A 23,000-nucleotide genomic window follows, 5' to 3' on the forward strand; every position below is an offset into this window, starting at 1 on the left:
GTCTTTCTGCTGTAAGCGTGTGCTGTTCACAACGTGCAAGTGTGCTGTAGACAACATGGTTTATTCCTTAGAACAGAGGATTTTTCTGGTGTTGGAATTCCAACGCCTAGAACACAGTGTTGTTGCAACAAGACGAAGTTTTCAACGGAGGTTTAATGTAACCAAAGGACCGAAAAGCGATACAATAAAGGATCTGTTTGAAAAATTTGAACGGACTGGGAACGTGACGGATGAACGTGCTGAAAGACCAGGTGTACCGCCAGAATCCAGAAACAATTGAACAGCTGAAGCAGTACATCTCATCTGCATGTGAAGCCATTCCGCCAGACACGTTGTCAAAGGTTTCGGGTAATTTTATTCAGAGACTACGCCATATTATTGCTACGCATGGTGGATATGTGGAAAATATCGTACTATAGAGTTTCCCAGACCGCAGCGCCATCTGTTGTTGAAAATTGTAACTACTGTAATTTCGAAAGTTTGTCTGCCTGAAAATGTACTGTTGTCCCAAGCATATTGCAACAAACGGTGTATTTCTATCGCTGCTCGTTTAGTTTTTATTGCCGTTTCAAATATACCGGTCATTTTTGAAACACCCTGTATGTATATATGAAGATAGTAACTGTTCTCAAAAGAACAGCTTCTCTAGAATAAATGATAATTATTAAAACCGTCAGCTGCCGACAGGTGGTGTTGATATACCTCGATGGGGACAGCTGAAAACGTGTGCCCCATCGGGACTCGAACCCGGGATCTCATGCTTACATGGCAGACGCTGTATGCATCTGAGCCACCGAGGACACAGATGAATAGCGCGACTGCAGGCACTTATCCCTTGCACGCTTCCCGCGAGACTCACATTTCCAACTGTCCACAATCTACATACGTAATGTACCTAATAGATATTTGTCCATCCACTCATTACTCGCTCACACTAAGGTGTCGATTCCCGTAGAACAGTTACTATCTTCATATACTTAAAAGCAGTACTCAGATGCTTGTTCCCCCCCACTCGTTCAGTCACCTATCTTATGACTGGTTTGAAGCTGCCCATGCCTTACTATTCCGTACTATTTTTTTCATATCCATGTCATCATTTCACGAAAACATCCTCCATAATCATTGTTCTTCTTCTTTTCCTTCATCTTCTTCTTCCCTTTCATCGAATTTTAGCCCGACTCGCCCACTATGGCTCAAACGATTCCTATTTCTTTCAAGTTCTTCCAATACTCCTTCGATCAAGTGGCTTATAGTTTCAACCTATTATTGTTATTCTGTTGCTTCCCGTTCTATTTAAATGATCCTGCCACTTGTTTCATCCATATTTTATTTTAACATTAATACTAAAATTTTTTATCTCTTCTCTGCCTACATTGCTTCTAAATTACCTATCTCGTTCTGCCATCAGTCACCTTTTCTTTCATACGTTGTTATGCTTCTAGAACGTTTTGCTCATCATTAATTGTTTTTTAATGCTTTCGCATGAAAACAGAAGTCACTGCAATAACCTAAAATTGAAGAAAGTGCACAAGTGCACTTCCCAGTCCCCCTCCTCATACGTGCAACATACACACACACACACACACACACACACACACACACACACAATGACAGTCTCACAGGTAGTGTCTGCCTCAAGATTATATTACAAATAATTTGAAAATTACAAAATAGGTAATTTTAGATTATTTCAACAACTTTTATTTTCAAACTCATGCAATAAAATACACCTTTTGATAATCGAAACATGTTCTCAATGCATAGCAATTTATTAAATAAAAATATGTATAACTAACATATTTATATTTACGAAAAAGTGGCAGCTCTGATAAATTCTGTAAAATAAATGTTCCACAGTCCACTTCATCATAAATCTGTCGAGATGAAATTATGAGGTTAGTTCAATAAATAGTGACCCACATTTTTTTTCCGAGAACGTATTCATTCTTAAGAGTAACAATTTGGTCACAATATCAGTCAACATTTCTTTTATGCATACAATTTTTCCGCATTGTCCCCATCACGTCCGGCCAATGTGGCCGAGCGGTTCTAGGCGCTTCAGTCCGGAGCCGCGCTGCTGCTACGGTCGCAGGTTCGAATCCTGCCTCGGGCATGGATGCGTGTCATGTCCTTAGGTTAGTTAGGTTTAAGTAGTTCTAAGTTCTAGGGGACTGATGACCTCAAATGTTCAGTCCCGCCACGATTCGAATCGACTTATCTCAGAGTCCTCGCGTTAGCGACCTCTGCCACGGAGGAGACTGAATTTATGTTACATGTAAATACGTTTCGCTTTTTCAGAAAAGCTTTCCTTGCTTTTGCAGGTCTGCATTTTGTATCCGTTTTGGCCATCGCCACATACTTCGCTCTCCAAATATTAAAACTCGTTTACCGCTTTTAGTGCCTCATTTCCTAACCTAATTCCATATCATCCGATTTAATTCAGCTGCACTCAGTTACCGTTGTCTTACTTTTTATTGTGTTCATCTTATAATTTTTTTCAAACACTATCCATTCCATTTGAGTAATCTTGCAACTCTCTTGCCAATTCTGAGACCATTTCTTAAAGTTGTAATAAAGTTCTAATTTCTCTCCACTGATATTTAAATCACTTTTGAAAATTTCTTCTAGGTTTTGTTTACGGCATGCTCAATTTACAGACTATATAAGGGAATTTGCTACGACTCTGTTTCACTCTCTTCACAATTACTGCTTCCCCCTTATGTCCTCTGACTCTCGTGACTGCAGTCTATGGTTTGTTATGTCTCCACTTGTTCAGAATAGCTTCACGACACTTTCATTTGTTATAGTGGCAAGAGGCCACACACGGAAGTTATGAAGTTCATGTCCCATTTGTTTATTTCTCAGATTTTATGCTGCCTTTGTCCACAATTCTGGAACCTGCAACTTCATAGAGCCTGGTAAGGTGAACTTGGCTCACTGACTGGATTTTCTAATTTAACTTGGGCGTTCTCGTTCGCAGCTGGAGGTCGCCGTGGCCTACGACATCCGACGGCGCCTCCGTGCTCAGATCCGAATCGTGCGCCGCATGATGTCCGAGTCGAGCACGACCACCACCACGACGATCAAGACGACTCGCACGCTGCGGCGAGAGGATAAGCTCCACCCTCAGGATTCAGAGCCGGAACACGATTTAGAACCGGAGCCCACGAGCGAAAGTGACGCAGAGACTGATCGGCGCCGACCCTACGAGCCGGACCGCAGGAGACCCTCCAGAGTAGAGGAGAAGCCGTCGGGCAGGCAGCCCTCCACACAGGAGGAGGAGCGGCCAGTCGGCAGGAGGCCATCCAGGCCAGACGAGAAGCCGACGGCCAGGCGACCGTCGTCACAGGATCAGGAACGCCCGGAGGCGAAGCGTCCGGAAGGAAGGCGCCCATCAGGGCAGGACTACGAGCGTCCAGAGGGACGACGCCCCGCACCACAGGACACTGGCCGTCCCGAGGGAAGGCGTCCATCCTCGCAGGATTTCGACCGTCCGGAAGGGCGACGTCCTTCGTCACAGGACTACAGCCACCCAGAAGAAAGGCGACCGTCGACACAGGATCACGTGCGTCCTGAGGGGCGAAGACCGTCGTCTCAGGGTTACGAACGTCCAGATGACGTGCGGCCGGAATCGCCAACTGGACACAAACGACCCGAAGGCAGACGCCCTTCCACGCAGAAAGACTACGACAGTCCAGACCACAGGCGCCCCTCACCAGAGAGACAGCAGGCTCCTCACGGTGACCGAGAAAAGCCGTACGGGAGGACTCCGTCGAAAGATATACTCCGACCTGTCGGTAAGGTTCCTCAGGAGTACGAACCGACTGAAAAAGGAAGGGGCCCACGTGACATAGATAGGCCGTACGGCAAAATTCCCTCTCAGGACATTCTGAGACCCACTTCACAAAGTCCGAAGCGTCCAACTTCGCGAGATTACGACCGACCTGAAGACAGGCGACCAGAGTCACCTGCCCGGGACGAACAGCCGGACGACACTTATCCGTCCACGCAGCAGGACTACGACCGTCCAACGTACAGGCGTCCGTCACCTGAGAGGCAGCAGGCCCCACATGACGATCGGGATAAACCTTACGGTAGGACACCATCGCGAGATGTACTCCAGCCCGTAGGGAGAACACCTCAGGAAGATTCGCCAACTGACAAAGAAAAGAGGCCGTACGGAAAAATACCGTCCCAGGAGATACTCAAACCCACTGGACAGCGCCCATACCAACCTTTAAGGACGAGCACGCCAAAGACACCTCGAGAAGACGAATCCAAACCTTATGGTAGGATTCCATCCAAAGATATATTGCGCCCAGTCTCGCAGAGACCTCAAGAGGCAAAACCGTTCTCGCCCAGAGAACCTGAGAAAGAGAGCCCTTACAGATCGACTGCAAGGGTTCCACATGATGAGGAAACCAAGCCCTATGGCAGAGTACCATCTCAAGACGTTCTTAGACCAACTTCTCAGAGACCGCAGGATGACACTCCAACTTCCAGGACACCTGGGGAGGAACACACTAAACCATACAGAAGAGGACCATCCCAGGAGATACTGCGACCAGTGTCTCAGAGACCAAAGGAGCCAGAATCTCACACAGACTCTCCACGGGACAGTGACAGTACTAGACCATACGAAAGGACTCCGTCCAGGGACATACTAAAACCTACGCCAGAGAGACCTCAGGATGTGAAGACAGTACCAAGAGAACCAGAGCGCAAGCCTTCCAGAGATTCTCCAATCGAAAGTGACAAGAAGCCCTACGGTCGAATACCATCGAAGGATATCTTGAAACCAGTGTCGCAGCGGACGCCAGAGGGCAAACCCTTCTCCCCGAAAGAAACTCCGGACTATAGGACTGGAGCAAAGGTGCCTCGTGAAGATGAGACGAGGCCGTACGGGCGGGCACCTTCCAAGGACGTGCTGCGACCTAAGGAGGTGCAAGATTCACCACGGCGCGACGATGGCCCTTCACCAGTCGACGACGTCTGCAGGCCGTCCAGGGACGGACAGAGGCCAGCCGAGTTCGACAGGAAGCCTTCGAGGACAGAAATTACCGTCGAGCTGAAGCCATCTCCTGGTAAGTCCAAGCGAAGCTCTAACTTCAATAAGGAACGAGTCGCATAAGACGTAACATACCTTTTATTTGCTCAGTGGTGCAAAATATAGAAACGAGGTTTTCAGCAAAAGACAGCACTGTGTTTCGATCCACTGTTGTGTCAAGGCCTCTACAGCTAAGAACTGGGCGAGCTGGTACTGGGCCCGAGGGAATTGCAGTTGGGAATATTTTGGAATGGGATTTCCAGCGCCATCATTTGTCTTACAATCTAAAGAAACCTCTCGAATACCTTGGCCAGAATCGGCGTATTGTAATTTAATTATAGGATAATAGGTCCTAGACAAAAATATGAAATCTCAGTTTTGTGTGTCTACAGAGTAAAATTGTTGACAGGTAAGTTCAGACGAGAGTTGTTCTTAATACAGGATGAGTTGCGTAAGACACAACATCGCTTTTATTTCCTTACTAGTGCAAGATGTCAAAACAAGGTTATTGGAATATGACAGTACATAAATGATCATGTAATTTTCTTACTTAATTAACACTTCAACCACTGTATCAGTCGATATAATGAAGGAAGTATCGTTCCTTAGATGGACCAGTTTAGTTTTGTTGGCTCCATCGTTTCAGACCGGATTGCAGGAGTTAATCGTATAGTAGTAGGTTGTTGTTACCAACGCTTTTCAGTATTTATCCTAATAAACAAATGGACAAACATCAGAAAAAGAAAGAGACATATTAGAGGTTAAAGACATCAAACAGAGTCGGTTGAACTACAGGAAGAACTACAACTTATTATCGAGAGGATCATAAAACTGAGGATAGAGGCTGTAATAAGGATAAATCTAAGCAAGGCCAAAGTGATAAGAATCGTTACTTAATCAAATCAGCCACTTCACCCACTGACACCTTAATTTTCGTACTGTTTATTCACGCCTATTCATTAGCTTAGTCTGTGTTTAATTTTGATGCATATTAGATTTCAAAAAATTTTCTTCTGAGTATATCTTTGATTTACCATGTGCTGTGTGCTGCAGACATGTCACAACAGTTCTTTTATTCGATAAAGATACATCCGATCCTTTCTCTTTGAGTAAACTACATTTTAGACAGATCAATAATGTCGAACTCAATGAAGATCATCTTGTTGCCTTGAATGTGCTGAGGACTGGCGGAAAGAAAGGCAGCTTAAGAATATCAAAGGGGACTTGCGTGAAAAATCACCACCGTCAAAGGGAACAGTCATGTTGCGCTGATCCTATGAAATCATCAAATCAGTCTTTCTGGCACTGACAATTCGAGCAACGGTTAAGGAGAGCTCTGTAAATCTTGTACAATAAGAGATACGCTAAAAAAAAATTTTAAAGTTTTAGACTTGAGAAACTTTTTCTGTCAATTCGTATTTCAAAAAAACATGTTTCCCCCATTTTAACATTAAAAATTTATGACGATGTTCCCATGTTGGCGATGGGGAGTCGTCGACTGTACAGTAAATATTAAGTTTTTTATTAATACCAGTAGCAGTCAAAATACAAGCTCTAACGTAGGCCACGTGGATTTTATTACCAGTGTTTACTTGTTACTTTTGTGTGTGGTATTGAAACTGTAAAAACTATTTTTGTAAATCGAATTTTGAATTGTACATGACACGGTTATACGAAAGTGTTACAAAAGAACACATTCGTTTTTTACTTTGTGCTTAAGCACTTTCACACCCTGTCTGCATACACTTCGGATATCCCAAAAAATATTTCCTGCTGGCAGCGACCAGAATGCTTACCGGATTCGTTCTTTCATCTCAACCATTGTAGCAGCTACTCTTTGATAGACAATGTCTTTGAAGCGTCCCATTCTACTATATCAGCCTCTCCCAACTTATCAGCTGCCATTTTTTTAAATTTCAAGTAGGTCTAGACACTAAGAGACCAACAATTGGGATACTGTAGCCAAAACAAGAAACATACTCGATTTTAATAATTCCGAAAGATACGTATTTTTTAACATTTAAAGGGTCAAGATTTTTACTGGTAAAGTCGAAACAAATTGTGTTTCTTCATAATAGGAAATGCAATACAAAATGCGTTCCTTATTACACCAATAAGAAGGAGTATAAGCATATCCATTGTTCTGCAAAAGCTGTGATTCTTTCTTTTTCCTGTTCGGTCCATCACTATCACTAACAGTGCTTTGTTGATATTAACAAATCTGACCACTGAGTTATATCTCTTTTCGTACAAAAAAATATTTTCGAGAACAGTATTCGACACTAATTTTAAAACAACTTCTATCTGAAGTCGTTAAATTCCCGTTTTCTACGAAAAGATTCACACGACAGCTGTAAGACATTCGGTCTTGATATTTGTTGCAAACAACTTTTCAGGTTGCCTCTCATTGTTGCGGTTATTCTGCAAAGGAAATCTTTAGCCTATGAATTTCCGGTACATCTTTCGTGTACATTGTCACCTTTCTGAAGTTATTTACCTGTGTCCTTAACTACGTGAGTTGATGCTGTCGATTACCTAGTAGGCCGAAAACCGCTTGGCAACGAAAATAAACATATCAGAATTTTTTTTCTTTTCGTTCTTAACACTGCGTTTATCCCAAAATGGATTTTGATAGCTTGCAGCAAGGCACAGCGGCTGCAAACGTTTGCAGCATTTGAAATAAGTTTTTTTTCTGGAGATGGCGACAAACGCAAAAACGTTTCCCGAGTCCTTAATTGCCTACGAAAGTCCTTGTAATATTAATTCGAGCACTGAAGCTTATCGCGAAAACGCATGATTTACTGACATCGATCGCTATAAACAAATGCAAGGTGTTTACTGTACAAGGTGAAAGCAATGGTCGCAACGCACTTCCCTGCGCCACACACCCAAAGTTAGTTCTACATCTATCGATGATTGTGCATTCAAGATAACTTTATGCGTCTTCCCTACAGAAAGTCTAGTCACAACTTTTGCTTCACATCCCATACTATCGTACTCTTATTGCTGCCAGTTTCGATTGTTACGCATGATCATCATACTGAAGAAGCTTTTCAGTTATGATATGTATGTAGATACATACATGACGTCCAAAGCCACTCTACGTAATGAAAAAAAAATTAGGAATACTACGTATGAACGAATGTTATGTATTGAGTTCTGTTGTCCAGTTCGTAGATGAAATACCTTTTCCTCCTACTGATGATTGGTAACAATCGAAACTGTTGACGAACAATAATGCTCACTTCGCTCTTCGCCCTCTAGCTTGCGTTCCATGCGGCTCGGTTCCATTTCGGGTTGTTTTATCTGGAAGAGTTAAGTGTCCATTAACGTAATAGTGCCGGCAGAGTTACTTGTACATTACCAGTGATACGTGGCAATATGGATAGGTTTATTGCTGTAGAGTTGGCCGATATGGACCTTGCATATTCGAGTGCACTGTTTTTTATCTTTACGTCCTTGGTGACATTCGTTTCAAGAATAATACGCTGTCCTCTGTGGCAAGTACCTGACGTTCCCTTCCTTACAGTGAGGAATGTTCTCAGAGTCTGTATAGCTAATTTGTAGCCTAAAGTTGAATTCGTATCTTGACCGCTGCTCGGTTACCAATAGACAGTTCGGAAATTTCGAGCAGCTGAACTAGTTTACGTTTGAATATTAACAAACTACACTTTTTTGCCTTTGAGGATGTCTCCGGCAGTACGGGACTAAACATTAGGAACAGAAACATCCCTCTGACCAGGACCTACTGCCCATAAAACCATTGTCACAGAGGAACTAAGCAGCTGACTTAGAGCGTGATGATATTCGATAACTGCAATTTCAATAGCTCCGAATTCAGTCATCAGTCAGTTATTGGTTTGATCGATCGCTTGTTCCACCTGTTGCTAAGCGGCAATGAGATTTCGACTCCCCCTTAAACTTTACGTAACATTATAATTTGTTTGGTAAGTCAGCTCGAAGTTAGGAGCAAGGAAAGGCCATACCGTCTATAACGGTGCTAGTAAATCTCTGAATTCAAACCAGTTTTTGAGTTGACGACGATTTTATCTGTTTACTACCTACAGCCGCGAAAGTCAGAGTAAATTCATAGTGGAGAAAATCAATGAAGTTTTTAAACTAATGTTAGCATTAATGCTACACTTGAACTATCGGTGACGCAGGTTCGCTCGCTTCAGGTCCGGCTAGCGTATCTACCAGATCGCTCCACCTCTGCCGCAGAGACGTGTTAGTTTGACTGCTCTCCGCCAGAGTGCTCTTGCAGTACAATCGCAGCCATACAACGGTAAGGCACAGCGCTACCTCAGACCTCAGAGACACACAAAGGTAAAGGTTGTAGCAGGCATCGCCCGCAGATACGTCTCCTGTAATTGCATATTACTGCACACTGCACAACGACAATCGAAGCTGTCGGATGCTTTTGCTCCGCCTGTGAACGCCAGAAAATTTCCCCTCACGTGTTGGAAGTCCCTGTTAAAGGGTATGCGTCACAAGACAAAAAAAAAGTACTAACGCATGCACAGGGTGAACCCGAATTGTCAGAATTTCGGAGGTTTTTCTGAGGAACATTTTCTGAGGATGTTGTTATAAAGGACTCGTCGTCTCAGGCGATACGTTCCAGAGTAATTGCCCTTCATTTTTCATTTCTGATCCCCGTTTCTATTAGTATTGCACTGAAAATATCTGCAGAACAGTGTCTCTTCTAAAACAGATTTGTTCCATTCACTCACGGAACGTGCTGTTGACGAACAATAATGCTCAATTCGCTCTTCGCCCTCTAACTTGCGTTCCATGCGGCTCGGCTCCATTTCGGGTTGTTTTATCCGGCCGCGTTAAATGTCCATTGACGTAATAGTGCCGATTCTTTTCATAGTTGTATTTTCACGGAAACAAAAGGTAGCTAAATTGAATAGATCATAATTATTTTATTATTCTGTAACAATCTGCGGTAGACCACAGGTCCCTTATACCACTTTTTTCTCTTTTTTTTTCACAAGCACACTCAGCTCTAACTTCACAGCGATTATATGTACTCCAGACATAATATTACCGATTCCCCATTATTTATGTTACTGGAAAAGTGCTACCGTCTGTTTCTCCTCAGCTTTCATTGTCTTTTGACCGCCACCATTCAACGGTACTAATTTAATCATTCTGAACAGTGATATGCAGCTCTGAAACTCTCGCGCAAACGAGACAAGAAACAATGACCGGTCACCCATGCCTCAGGAACAGCGACGATTCATCATTCACTCATGCTACGGTTCCTCTACCAATTCCCCTACGCACAGCAAATGTTTGTACTTGTTTTTGTTACTTATGTGAAATTGGGTCCGTTGAACACGTACTCAGCCACAAAACGTAGAATGGTGTGGGCTGAAAGAGATGCCAGAGAATTTAACAGCGCTGACATAGTGTACATGCCAAAATGTGTTCAAACTTTAAAATGTATCACACGCATAACCGATGAATTCGTCACATCTCATACTTTGATAACTTTGAAGTCACTGCATAAGTGTTTTTGCGAAGGTGACGAATAAGAAACATACACCATAAGTTCTACATCTACATCTCTATGGATACTCTGTAAATCACATCTAAGTGTCTGGCTGAGGGTTCATTGAAGTACCTTCAGCGGCCGGAGTGGCCGAGCGGTTCTAGGCGCTACAGTCTGGAACCGCGCGACCGTTTCGGTCGCAGGTTCGAATCCTGCCTCGGGCATGGATGTGTGTGATGTCCTTAGGTTAGTTAGGTTTAAGTAGTTCTAAGTACTAGGGGACTGATGACTTCAGAAGTAAAGTCCCATAGTGCTCAGAGCCATTTTTTAGAAGCACCTTCACAGTTCTTTATTATTCCAATCTCGTATATCGCCCGGAAAGAATGAACATCTATATCTTTCCATACGAGCTCTGATTTCCCTTATTTTATCATTGTGATCGTTTCTCCCGATGTAAGCCGGCGTTGCTCCGCAACGAAAAACGCCTTTGTTTTAATGATGTCTTTACCAAATTTTGAACGAAAAACTTTTTGTTTATGTTAGTGCACAAAACCAATAATGACTAAAAAAACGAAGTCCCTGTAGGAAAGGAAGGGAATCTGTAAGAGCCACTTGAACGTGGATTCGCAATAAATCCGAAACCACTAGTGGTTAGTTTTAAACCATACTTGTTGGTAATTGCCGTTTCACATTATAAACATTAGAAAAATATAATAAATTCTGTAACTTAATGGCATATTTCGCCAAGAATAGGAATAAGAGAGAATGAGGCACATACGGAGACGTGTCGCCTCATAGAGCAGGTAGTAACTGTGCTGGTAGCAAGTACCCACCCTCTGCAATATACGTAGGTTGACTTGCCGAAAAAATAGCGCGTATGTAGATGCAGAATATGTCAGATGATCAAAATGATCTTCGAATTCCAGCAAAACTGTAGCGAAAAAGGCAACCATCAAATTAAATCAGATCGAAGAAATAATAAATTGAGACAGCAATAAATGTACGATTGTGCTATTGTTTTTCATATAGAGGTTTGATGCACTAAAGTTTCTACTAGCACGCTAGCATCTTTTCCGCAGTAGAGACCAACGGATGTGAACTTTCAATCGGCTACAGTGCTACCAAAGTCGGAGTTTCCAGTTGGAGGTGATGCCATAGTGTGAGACTGATTTCCCGCTAGCTAACGGAAGACATTCCTTAAACGCACAACACGTACGGGACCACATAATTAAGGAGGTCTGTAGTACAAGGTGCTTTAATTCACCTCGAGAGGTACTGCCAAAACTGCTTTCGGTTGTTCCTGACACTGTACGCATCGCCGCCTGGGTTTCCCGTGACGTCAGTTGGGACTTCCGAAAGTTCAGACAGCATAGCGGTTCTCAAATTTCCTAACTACCTTCGAACGCGATCCGATGTCAGCTACCACCCTAACAAAATTCAGTAATAACTAATCAAACTTTAAACTGATGGAGAAGTGGAACGCAATGATTTACAAATTACGGAAGACAAATAACATTTGGTTAACGTTCAATAATAATGAGAAGTATTTACAAATTGCGGAAGACAAATAATATTGGTTAACGTCCAAATAATAATGACAAGTTTTATCACAAAAAACATAACAAGTCAATTAGATTGTTGTTACTACAGGTTGATCCAGGGAGGGAGAGGACAGGGGAGGAAATCAACCCCCCCCCCCCCCTCCCCCAGCAGCATAATGCTGAAAAAGCCCAGGTCCTCAACCTAAATGTCCTCAGTCTGGTTATTGGTGAAGGAAGCACGATCAACAATTTAAATAAATGATAGTATAAAACAGCTTCAGTGCACTGAAACTATATGTCATTGCCCCCTGTCCTCCTACAGTCCATTCTTGATCCCACCCCTGGCTGGTACTGCTTATTTCCGACTACATTCGGTTTGGTCTCAGCCAATACGTTTCATTAAGTTACGCTTCACGTTCATTCTGTTCATCACTTGTGTTTCCATAACCGGCAACCGGTCTTCCCACTCGTACCATGTAGGGAATGGCTTTTCTCCGTATTAACGGGTACTCGCCACCAACTATTCGCAAAATTATTTCCAGTTCAACCGAAACTCATTTTTTGGGCGTTGTCTTCGCGGAGCCCAAGAAATTGTAGTTTTGCTGGAATTTCACTACCTGAAAATATTCTTCACCCACTGAAAAATAAAGTAAAACCCAGCCATTTTGTCGTCGTTTTCCCAAATCAAGAAAAAAAGCGCTAACAATATATAGCAATTGCAAATCGTATTTAATCTGTAAATCAGTGTGATTCATTGCTTGCGTCGAGCATCCGTTTCTGTCGGCAGCTTCAATCTTGCGTTGATAAAGCACCGATATGGAAATAAAACCAGCATCCTTATTTTGAGCTGTCAAACCATTCACTGTATTTCCTTACAAGCCAAGGTCAAGCGGGTTTATTTCTTGAAGGAAAAAAAAAAGCCGTATCAGTTTGGAAAAAAACACGTGATCTTTTACCTTTGCTTGGTCGGCGAGCAAACACCTGGCCAGTAAAACGAGGAGCGCGACGCGCTTGCTAGAACGGCACAGCAGTTTCGAATGACGTTGCGCAGCAACCGAACGAGGTGGTGCAGTGATTAAACACTGGACGCGTATTCGGGAGAACGGCGGTACGTACCCCCGTCCGGCCATCCACATGTAGGTGCATTTCAGTGATTTTCCTGAATAGCTTAAGACGAATGCTGGGATGGTTGTTTCCTACATCTACATACATATTCCGCAGGCTACCGATCGGTGCGTGGTGGAGGGTACCCTCTACGAGTACTAGTGATTTCCTCTCCCGTTCCTCTCGCAAATAGAGCGAGCGAAAAACGTCTGTCTACAGGGTGGTCCATTGATCGTGACCGGGCCAAATATCTCACAACATAAGCGTCAAACGAAAAAACTACAAACAACGAAACTTGTCTAGCTTGAAGAGGGAAACCAGATGGCGCTATGGTTGGCCCACTAGATGACGCTACCATAGGTCAAACGGACATCAACTGCGTTTTTTTTAAATAGGAACCCCCATTTTTATTACATATTCGTGTAATACGTAAAGAAATATTAATGTTTTAGTTGGACCACTTTTTTCGCTTTGTGATAGATGGCGCTGTAATAGTCACAAACATATGGCTCACAATTTTAGGCGAACAGTTGGTAACAGGTAGGTTTTTTAAATTAAAATACAGAACGTAGGTGCGTTTGAACATTTTTTTCGGTTGTTCCAATGTGATACATGTACCTTTGTGAACTTATCATTTCTGAGAACGCATGCTGTTAGAGCGTGATTACCTGTAAATACCACATTAATGCAATAAATGATGTCCGTCAACCTCAATGCATTTGGCAATACGTGCAACGGCATTCCTCTCAACAGTGAGTAGTTCGCCTTCTATAATGTTCGCACATGCATTGACAATGCGCTTACGCATGTTGTCAGCCGTTGTCGGTGGCTCACGATAGCAAATATCCTTCAACTTTCCCCACAGAAAGAAATCCGGGGACGTAAGATCCGGTGAACGTGCGGGCCGTTGTATGATGCTTGGACGACCAATCCACCGGTCATGAAATTGCTATTCAATACCTCTTCAACCGCACGCCAGTTATGTGCCGGACATCCATCATGTTGGAAGTTCATTGCCATTCTGCCATGCAGTGAAACATCTTATAGTAACATCAGTAGAGCATTACGTAGGAAATCAGCATACATTCCCACCATTTAGATTGCCATCGATAAAATGGGGCCCAATTATCCTTCCTCCCATAATGCCGCACCATACATTAACCTTCCAAGGTCGCTGATGTTCCACTTGTCGTGGATTTTCCGTTGCACAATAGTGCATGTTATGCCGCTTTACGTTACTGCTGCAGGTCAGTGACGCTTCGTCGTTAAATAGAACGAGTGCAAAAAATCTCTCATCGTCCCGTAACTTCTCTTGTGCCCAGTGGCAGAACTGTACACGACGTTCAAAGTCGTCGCCATGCAATTCCTGGTGCATAGAAATATGGTACGGGTGCAATCGATGTTGATGTAGCATTCTCAACACCGACGTTTTTGAGATTCTCGATTCTCGCGCAGTTTGTCTGCTACTGATGTGCGGATTAGCCGCGACAGCAGCTAAAGCACCTACGTCATCATTTGTTGCAGGTTGTGGTTGACGTTTCACATGTGGCTGAACACTTCCTGTTTCCTTAAATAACGTAACTATCCGGCGAACGGTCCGGACACTTGGATGATGTCGTCCAGGATACCGAGCAGCATACATAGCACGCGCCCGTTGGGCATTTTGATCACAATAGCCATACATCAACACGATATCGACCTTTTCCGCAATTGGTAAACGGTCCATTTTAACACGGGTAATGTATCACGAAGCAAATGCGGTCCGCACTGGCGGAATGTTACGTGATACCACGTACTTATACGTTTGTGGCTATTACAGCACCATCTATCACAAAGCGGAAAAAGTGGTCCAACTAAAACATTCATATTTCTTTGCGTACTACACGAATATGTAATAAAAATGGGGGTTCCTACTTTAAAAAAAAAACGCAGTTGATATCCGTTTGACGTATGGCAGTGCCATCTAGCGCGCCAACCATAGCGCCATCTGGTTTCCCCCTTCAAGCTAGACGAGTTTCGTTCTTTGTAGTTTTTTCGTTTGATGCTTATTTCGTGAGATATTTGGCCCGGTCACTATCAATGGACCACCCTGCATATGCATCCGTGTGAGTCCTAATTTCCAGTATCTTTCGTTCGTGGTCCTTAGATGAAACATATGTTGGTGTTAGTAGAATCGTGTTGTGTGAATCTACCGGTAACAAATCAAGCAGCCCGCCTCTGATTTGCTTCATGTTTTCTTTTAACCCGACGTGGTGGGGATCCTAAACACTCAAAGAGTACTCAAGAACGTCTCGCACTAATGTCCTACACGCGCGATGAATCGCACTTTCCCAAAATTCTCCCAATAAACCGAAGTCGACAGTTCGCCTTTCCAGCCGCAATCCTCACACGCTCGTTCCATTTCGTGTCGCTTTCCAGCGTTAGGCCCAGAAATTTAAACGTTTTGACACGTGTGCTCTCGCTGCCACCTCGCTGCTTTTTCATTGGCCGATGCGTGATAATTTAGTCACGACGAAGTACATTTGTAGCGACTGTTGCCTCGCCGACGTTGTTTACATACGCCTGCGAAATAAGTAAGACATTTGCTCCTTCTTTGTATATTCATAATAAAAAAGATAAAGTTACTTAGTAACATAACAGTCAGGCGTGACTGAAACTGCTGATACCTGAGGAGGTTCATCCTTCGGCGATCTCCTTGGCCTTCCCACACATGGTTTAGTTTTGGCTACATGCATCTTACTAAAATCAAGTCCGTAGACGTGAATATTTTGACATAACGCCACACATAATGCCACTGGTTTTAAAACATATACGCCTTGATTAGAATCAAGAAGTTGTTGTCGTAATGCAAATGACTAGCGATACTCCTGCTTTGATTACATCTACATCTACATGATTACTCTGCAATTCACATTTAAGTGCTTGGCAGAGGGTTCATCGAACCACAATCATACTATCTCCCTACCATTCCACTCCCGAACAGCGCGTGGGAAAAAGGAACACCTAAACCTTTCTGTTCGAGCTCTGATTTCTCTTATTTTATTTTGATGATCGTTCCTAACTATGTAGGTTGGGCTCAACAAAATATTTTCGCATTCGGAAGAGAAAGTTGGTGACAGAAATTTCGTAAATAGACCTCGCCGCGACGAAAAATGTCTTTGCTTTAATGACTTCCATCCCAACTCGCGTATCATATCTGCCACACTCTCTCCCCTATTACGTGATAATACAAAACGAGCTGCCCTTTTTTGCACCCTTTCGATGTCCTCCGTCAATCCCACCTGGTAAGGATCCCACACCGCGCAGCAATATTCTAACAGAGGACGGACGAGTGTAGTGTAAGCTGTCTCTTTAGTGGACTTGTTGCATCTTCTAAGTGTCCTGCCAATGAAACGCAACCTTTGGCTCGCCTTCCCCACAATATTATCTATGTGGTCTTTCCAACTGAAGTTGTTCGTAATTTTAACACCCAGGTACTTAGTTGAACTGACAGCCTTGAGAATTGTACTATTTATCGAGTAATCTAATTCCAACGGATTTCTTTTGGAACTCATGTGGATCACCTCACACTTTTCGTTATTTAGCGTCAACTGCCACCTGCCACACCATACAGCAATCTTATCTAAATCGCTTTGCACCTGATACTGATCTTCGGATGACCTTGCTAGACGGTAAATTACAGCATCATCTGCGAACAACCTAAGAGAACTGCTCAGATTGTCACCCAGGTCATTTATATAGTTCAGGAACAGCAGAGGTCCCAGGACGCTTCCCTGGGGAACACCTGATATCACTTCAGTTTTACTCGATGATTTGCCGTCTATTACTACGAACTGCGACCTTCCTGACAGGAAATCACGAATCCAGTCGCACAACTGAGACGATACCCCATAGGGCCGAAGCTTGATTAGAAGTCGCTTGTGAGGAACGGTGTCAAAGGCTTTCCGGAAATCCAGAAACACGGAATCAACTTGAGATCCCCTGTCGATAGCGGCCGTTACTTCGTGCGAATAAAGAGCTAGCTGCGTTGCACAAGAATGATGCTTTCTGAAACCATGCTGATTACGTATCAATAGATCGTTCCCTTCGAAGTGATTCATAATGTTTGAATACAGTATATGCTCCAAAACCCTACTGCAAACCGACGTCAATGATATACGTCTGTAGTTCGATGGATTACTCCTACTACCCTTCTTAAACACTGGTGCGACCTGCACAATTTTCCATGGCGAATAAAGTTTGTGACACGGTCCTTCGAATCTTGAGCATCCCAGTATCACATGGTTGAGATTCGCAGGTCCATATGGACGAGCTACACAGAGCAGAGATGTCAATTTTTGCACCCTGTACAGACGTGGTAAGTATCCCAATATGATGCGAGTTTTTGCAGAAGTTTGGCGTTTCCATTACCGGCGAAATGTTGATTTTTTCCCGGCGGTATTCGAAGCAACAGTCTCTAAACTGTTCGTCATCCTATCAGCGAGGGAAATGGCCACTTAAGTGCGACAACGCTCAACATACCCTGCCGCCGATGCGCAGCAAGACGCGAATGTTGGACAAGTGGGGGCAAGTGTGAGAAGACAAACAGCTGCCGCCCTTCACACTGGGAACTGGCTCGCTGACTAATGAGGCCGGACCACACTGTGTTTTGCGTGCTGTCAGCGGCCTTTGTCTCGCGCTCGCCACAGCCGTCTTGGCAAGCGCGTGACGAGGAATTTAATTAGCACCACTGCGGCGCCCGAAATAGGGGCGCCCCGGCGCGCAACAGGTGGGAGAGGGGCGGGTCTGCGTGATGACAGAGGCGGCGTGAACCGGGAGACACGCGACAGCGTTGCGTAACCTACCTTTCATTGAATTTCGGCGGACTCGCCATAGCCGCCTCAGTAGCTTTGTGTTCCATCCTCCGCTGCCACTACCCAGATTAATGACTGGAGATACTTTGGCACAGATACGAGGACACTGAACGGCGTACTGCTCTACGTCTCTGCTTTGTGTTACTACTGGACTTCGTGTTATTGTTGCCAGTGAAGTAGTGCGGAAATAGTGTTGCCAAACGAATAATGACGGATTCAGAATGAGATTTTCACTCTGCATCGGAGTGTGCGCTGGTATGAAACATCCTGGCAGATTAAGTTTGGAAGGTAGGAGACGAGGTACTGGTGGAAGTAAAGCTGTGAGGACGGGGCGTGAGTCGTGCTTGGGTAGTCAATTGGAAGAGCACTTGCCTGTGAAACGCATAGGTCCCGAGTTCGAGTCTCGGTGGGGAATACAGTTTTAATCTGCCAGGAAGTTTCAACAGTAAGGGGTGTCTGTCGTTCTCATACTGTAGATGCTAGCGCACGAGTGTGCTCGGCCTTTGGCTCGGTTTTGATCCTTACTACCGTCCTATGTCCAACTTTTGTATCGCTCTGTTGTTCGTTTCCAGGAAAACAAACAAAGCACACTTTTGGCAACACCGTCTGTGCTGCGCCGCTTGAATTTGCGCGCGCCTGATTGGCTAACTTCAGTACTAATTAACTCGGAAACCGTGCAACGTGTTAATTTTGTCTTAACAGTTATTTCTCAGCTAAGTCTACCCTGAAACCCCCTCGCAAGTCTTTTGACTGTTTCTGACCACACTATATATACCTTTCTCCAGTTGAAGTTAGCCTATCCAAGGAGAAAAATTGTTTTTGTATGCTATTTGTTTTTTGGTACACAGAAGGAAAACAAAAGAGAAACGATAAAGTAAGAAGTGCATCGTAAATATTGTAAATAATGTTTGAGACGTTTTGTAGGTAGTAAAAGTCGATGTCTTGAAATTCTCTGACGACATTTTTCCTATTCTTCCTGCCCAGCAGATCATCTTACCAACCTCGCATTGGTTATTAATGCACTCTACTACTATTACAAATTTGTTAAAGCTGATAGTAAGCACACTGGACAAAGAGTTCTTCACCCCCATGCTAAATCACACTAATACCTCCAGCTTTGATAAAAAAAATAACGCTACCCATTTTATGTGAATTAAGATCGGCAAATTTAGCGAATTAGTGCAGCTCTGTAAACACGGCTGTCGTCTTGAAAGCCGGGAGTGTTCAAAACATACTCACCATGAAGATGTAGAAGAAAGGGTTTCACTTGCTCACCGAAAATGTTGAAAAAAGTACCGAGGTATTATTCACGGTTATATGAATGAGTGGGTTCGAATCATAGTACGCAAAACACACCCAAAACATCACACAACCATCGATGTCCTGAACTGCACCCGCTACGTACAGCGTTTTAAATGGCACATTGGGCCGTCTGTGCACTTGACACTTTGCATCCTTTGACAAGAGGCAAAAACGCGACTCACTGAATCACACTACACGTCTCCGTGCAGGTTCTATCCAATTGCTCTGTAGTTGGCCCAATGACGACGTTTGGCTTCGCGCGCCAATTGAGCAACGGTCATTTATGAGGTATCCGACTCCAAACGTCCAGTTCATGCAGTTCCCTTCGCAGTGGTCGCCCAAAGACTGGCTGAAATGGACCCGCATTCACACCACCAATTCATGTCGAATTTTAAACCAATTGCCATTGCCAAGGGATGTCAGTCACCTCCGGCCATTGTCACTTAGCAACTTTTTTCAGGCACTGTCTTACTCTGTGTTACATAATAGCAAGTAGCGCATCATTCCTTGTAGTCCGGGTTGATACACAAATAAAATGGAGAACTTCTATCACTATGAGGTCATCAGCATGTGAAAAGACGGTAGCTCCTTCCTCCCATTCTGTCACGTCTCTACGTCGACTCATCTTGCTGCGCGCTGATTGCATACACTTAGCTGGGACATGCACACCAATTAACTGCCATGACTTACGATTTCTACATCTTCAGCGTACCAAAGCGACCAGTGTGCTCCGTTCAAGAGACTGATTAATATTTTACCCAGTGAGCGTATAATCCGGGCTGTCCCTCATAACCTAAATTTCACCATTCCGTGCTGGTCTGAGCTGTGGCCCACGAGAACTTGTGACGTCACATTAGTCGGCTTGTCCGCCACACTTCGCGAATGTTCGGCTGCGCGTAAACCGACGGCAAATCAATAATTGAAAGGGTACGCACTAAAGGCCTTAATTTAGTCGAGTGCTATCGAGAGCTCGCATGCATTTAAACGCGCAGTCAAGAATTATTAAAGTCGTCTGAAATAGATACACAAACGAATCATGACATTTAGCTGTAAGTGCGCATCGATTTACATCAATGGGGAAAGTTGGAAATTTGTGCTGAACTGGTATTCGAACCCGAGTCTCCCGCTCGTTAGGCAGATCCTCTGACCATTGGACACAGTGAGCGTGGCAACTGCACGGAGCACCCTAGCACGCCTCCCGTCCGACCCAAATTCTCAACTTCCCCCATACACTACTGACGTAATGCCCTTGCCCATTATCCCCTTAACTCGCGGCGTTTCGGCGATTCCCGTGACAGTTCGAGTGTGGTGTGCATCTGCACTGCAGGGATCACTGGCGAGTCTCGTCTTAATTACACGTGCGGTGTCTGTTCTTTCTGACATGGAAGAGCGTCTGATCTAGTTACTAGTTCCCCGCTGGAGACGGCTGCTGGCACTATTGTCTACCGTGTCACGTGCTGTTACGTCCGCACCGCGACCTGTCGTTCTCGTAGGTCTCGGTCTGAGCGATGCGACGCTGTGTTGACACTCCGTCTAGTGTGAGCACACACCGCCGTTTGACAGCGACATTTCATCCCGTTCAGCTCTGTTGATTTCCACTGTATATCGACGTTGACTGGAATACTCTCTTTCAAATTCTGAAGGTGGCAGGGGTAAAATATAGAGAGCGAAAGGTTATTTACAATTTGTATAGAAACCAAATGGCAGTTATAAGAGTCGAGGGACATGACAGGGAAGCAATGGTTGGGAAGGGAGTAAGACAGGGTTGTAGCCTCTCCCCGATGTTGTTCAATCTGTATATTGAGCAAGCAGTAAAGGAAACAAAAGAAAAATTCGGAGTAGGTATTAAAATCCATGGAGAAGAAATAAAAACTTTGAGATTCGCCGATGACATTGTAATTCTGTAGAGACAGCAAAGGACTTGGAAGAGTAGTTAAACGGAATTGACAGTGTCTTGAAAGGAACATATAAGATGAACATCAACAAAAGCAAAACGAGGATAATGGAATGTAGTCGAATTCAGTCGGGGGATGTTGAGGGTATTAGATTAGGAAATGAGACACTTAAAGTAGTAAAGGAGTTTTGCTATTTGGGGAGCAAAATAACTGATGATGGTCGAAGTAGAGAGGATATAAAATGTAGACTGACAATGGGAAGGAAAGCGTTTCTGAGGAAGAGAAATTCGTTGACATCGAGTATAGATTTAAGTGTCAGGAAGTCGTTTCTGAAAGTATTTGCATGGAGTGTAGCCATGTATGGAAGTGAAACATGGACGATAAATAGTTTAGACAAGAAGAGAATAGAAGCTTTCGAAATGTGGTGCTACAGAAGAATGCTGAAGATTAGATGGGTAGATCACATAACTAATGAGGAGGTATTGACTAGAATTGGGTAGAAGAGAAATTTGTGGCACAACTTGACTAGAAGAAGGGATCGGTTGGTAGGACATGTTCTGAGGCATCAAGGGATCACCAATTTAGTATTGGAGGGCAGCGTGGAGGGTAAAAATCGTAGAGGGAGACCAAGAGATGAATACACTAAGCCGGCCGTGGTGGTCTAGCGGTTCTGGCGCTGCAGTCCGGAACTGCGGGACTGCTACGGTCGCAGGTTCGAATCCTGCCTCGGGCATGGGTGTGTGTGATGTCCTTAGGTTAGTTAGGTTTAAGTAGTTCTAAGTTCTAGGGGACTTATGACCTAAGATGTTGAGTCCCATAGTGCTCAGAGCCATTTGAACCATGAATACACTAAGCAGATTCAGAAGGATGTAGGTTGCAGTAGGTACTGGGAGATGAAGAAGCTTGCGCAGGATAGAGTAACGTGGAGAGCTGCATCAAACCAGTCTCAGGACTGAAGACCACAACAACAACAACATCGACGTTGAGCGTATCAAAGAACATATTACGGCACGTATTTCTGCATCCTCAATCCGTGACGGCCGAAGTTACTGAACAGCCTAGATCGCGAACAGAAGACCTACACCTCTGGAAAAGATGCTCTACGTCCCCGTGTAAAGCGACAAAGTGTGGGCGGCGGTCTGTGTCGGAGGAGCGTCTGAGCATTCCTGGGAGACAGGAAGCTGAGGGCTCCGACGGTCGCTATCAGTGCGGGGGCGGCGGGGGCGGGCAGCCCGAGTGACAAACCTGGTTCTGCGATAAGAGGCGGCAGCGGGCCCCTGCTACTCCCCCTCCTGCCCCACTGGGGGCGGCAGATCTGGCCCAACGAGGAATCTGCAGAGCCGTGCTGTCCCTAATGACCAGCTATACTACAAAAACAGCCCAAGTGGCGCTTTCACTGCAACACTGCTCCGCCATTCGCCCCTGTCATAGTCCGTGTCCTTGTCAAAGGCCTTTCCTCTGAGCAGCAGGTATTTTCTTCCGCGGATTCTGCAAAATGCGGAACATTTTCGTGGCACCTTCCGAGACGTCTGGAACGACTGTCAACACGCGATACAATCATCTCGAATTTTTTAAAGCTCTGTATTCTAGCTTACATGAAATGTGACTAACAGGATGCAACACCTAAAAACCATGGTTATTCATTTGTGTTTACTCGAGTATGTCTCACCACAATTGTAGCGTCCTCAGCAAGTATGACAAAAATTCTATGTGTATCCTTTATGTGGAGTTTAATTTATTCCCCAAATAGAAGCAAGGAAG

The 23,000-nt window shown here is 44.3% G+C and overlaps 1 protein-coding gene across 3 annotated transcripts in view; it reads left to right on the forward strand.

Moving 5' to 3' along the window:
* LOC124548747 (titin-like) overlaps window positions 1-23,000 on the forward strand; it is a 491,683-nt gene that overhangs the window by 205,881 nt on the left and 262,802 nt on the right. For all 3 annotated transcript variants that reach the window (XM_047125191.1, XM_047125192.1, XM_047125193.1), the window contains exon 5: window positions 2,981-5,084. In XM_047125191.1, the coding sequence (XP_046981147.1) occupies window positions 2,981-5,084 (2,104 nt within the window). The remainder of the gene's footprint in view (window positions 1-2,980; window positions 5,085-23,000) is intronic.

Source organism: Schistocerca americana, chromosome 1 (assembly GCF_021461395.2).
Source record: "Schistocerca americana isolate TAMUIC-IGC-003095 chromosome 1, iqSchAmer2.1, whole genome shotgun sequence".
NCBI lineage: Eukaryota > Metazoa > Arthropoda > Insecta > Orthoptera > Acrididae > Schistocerca > Schistocerca americana.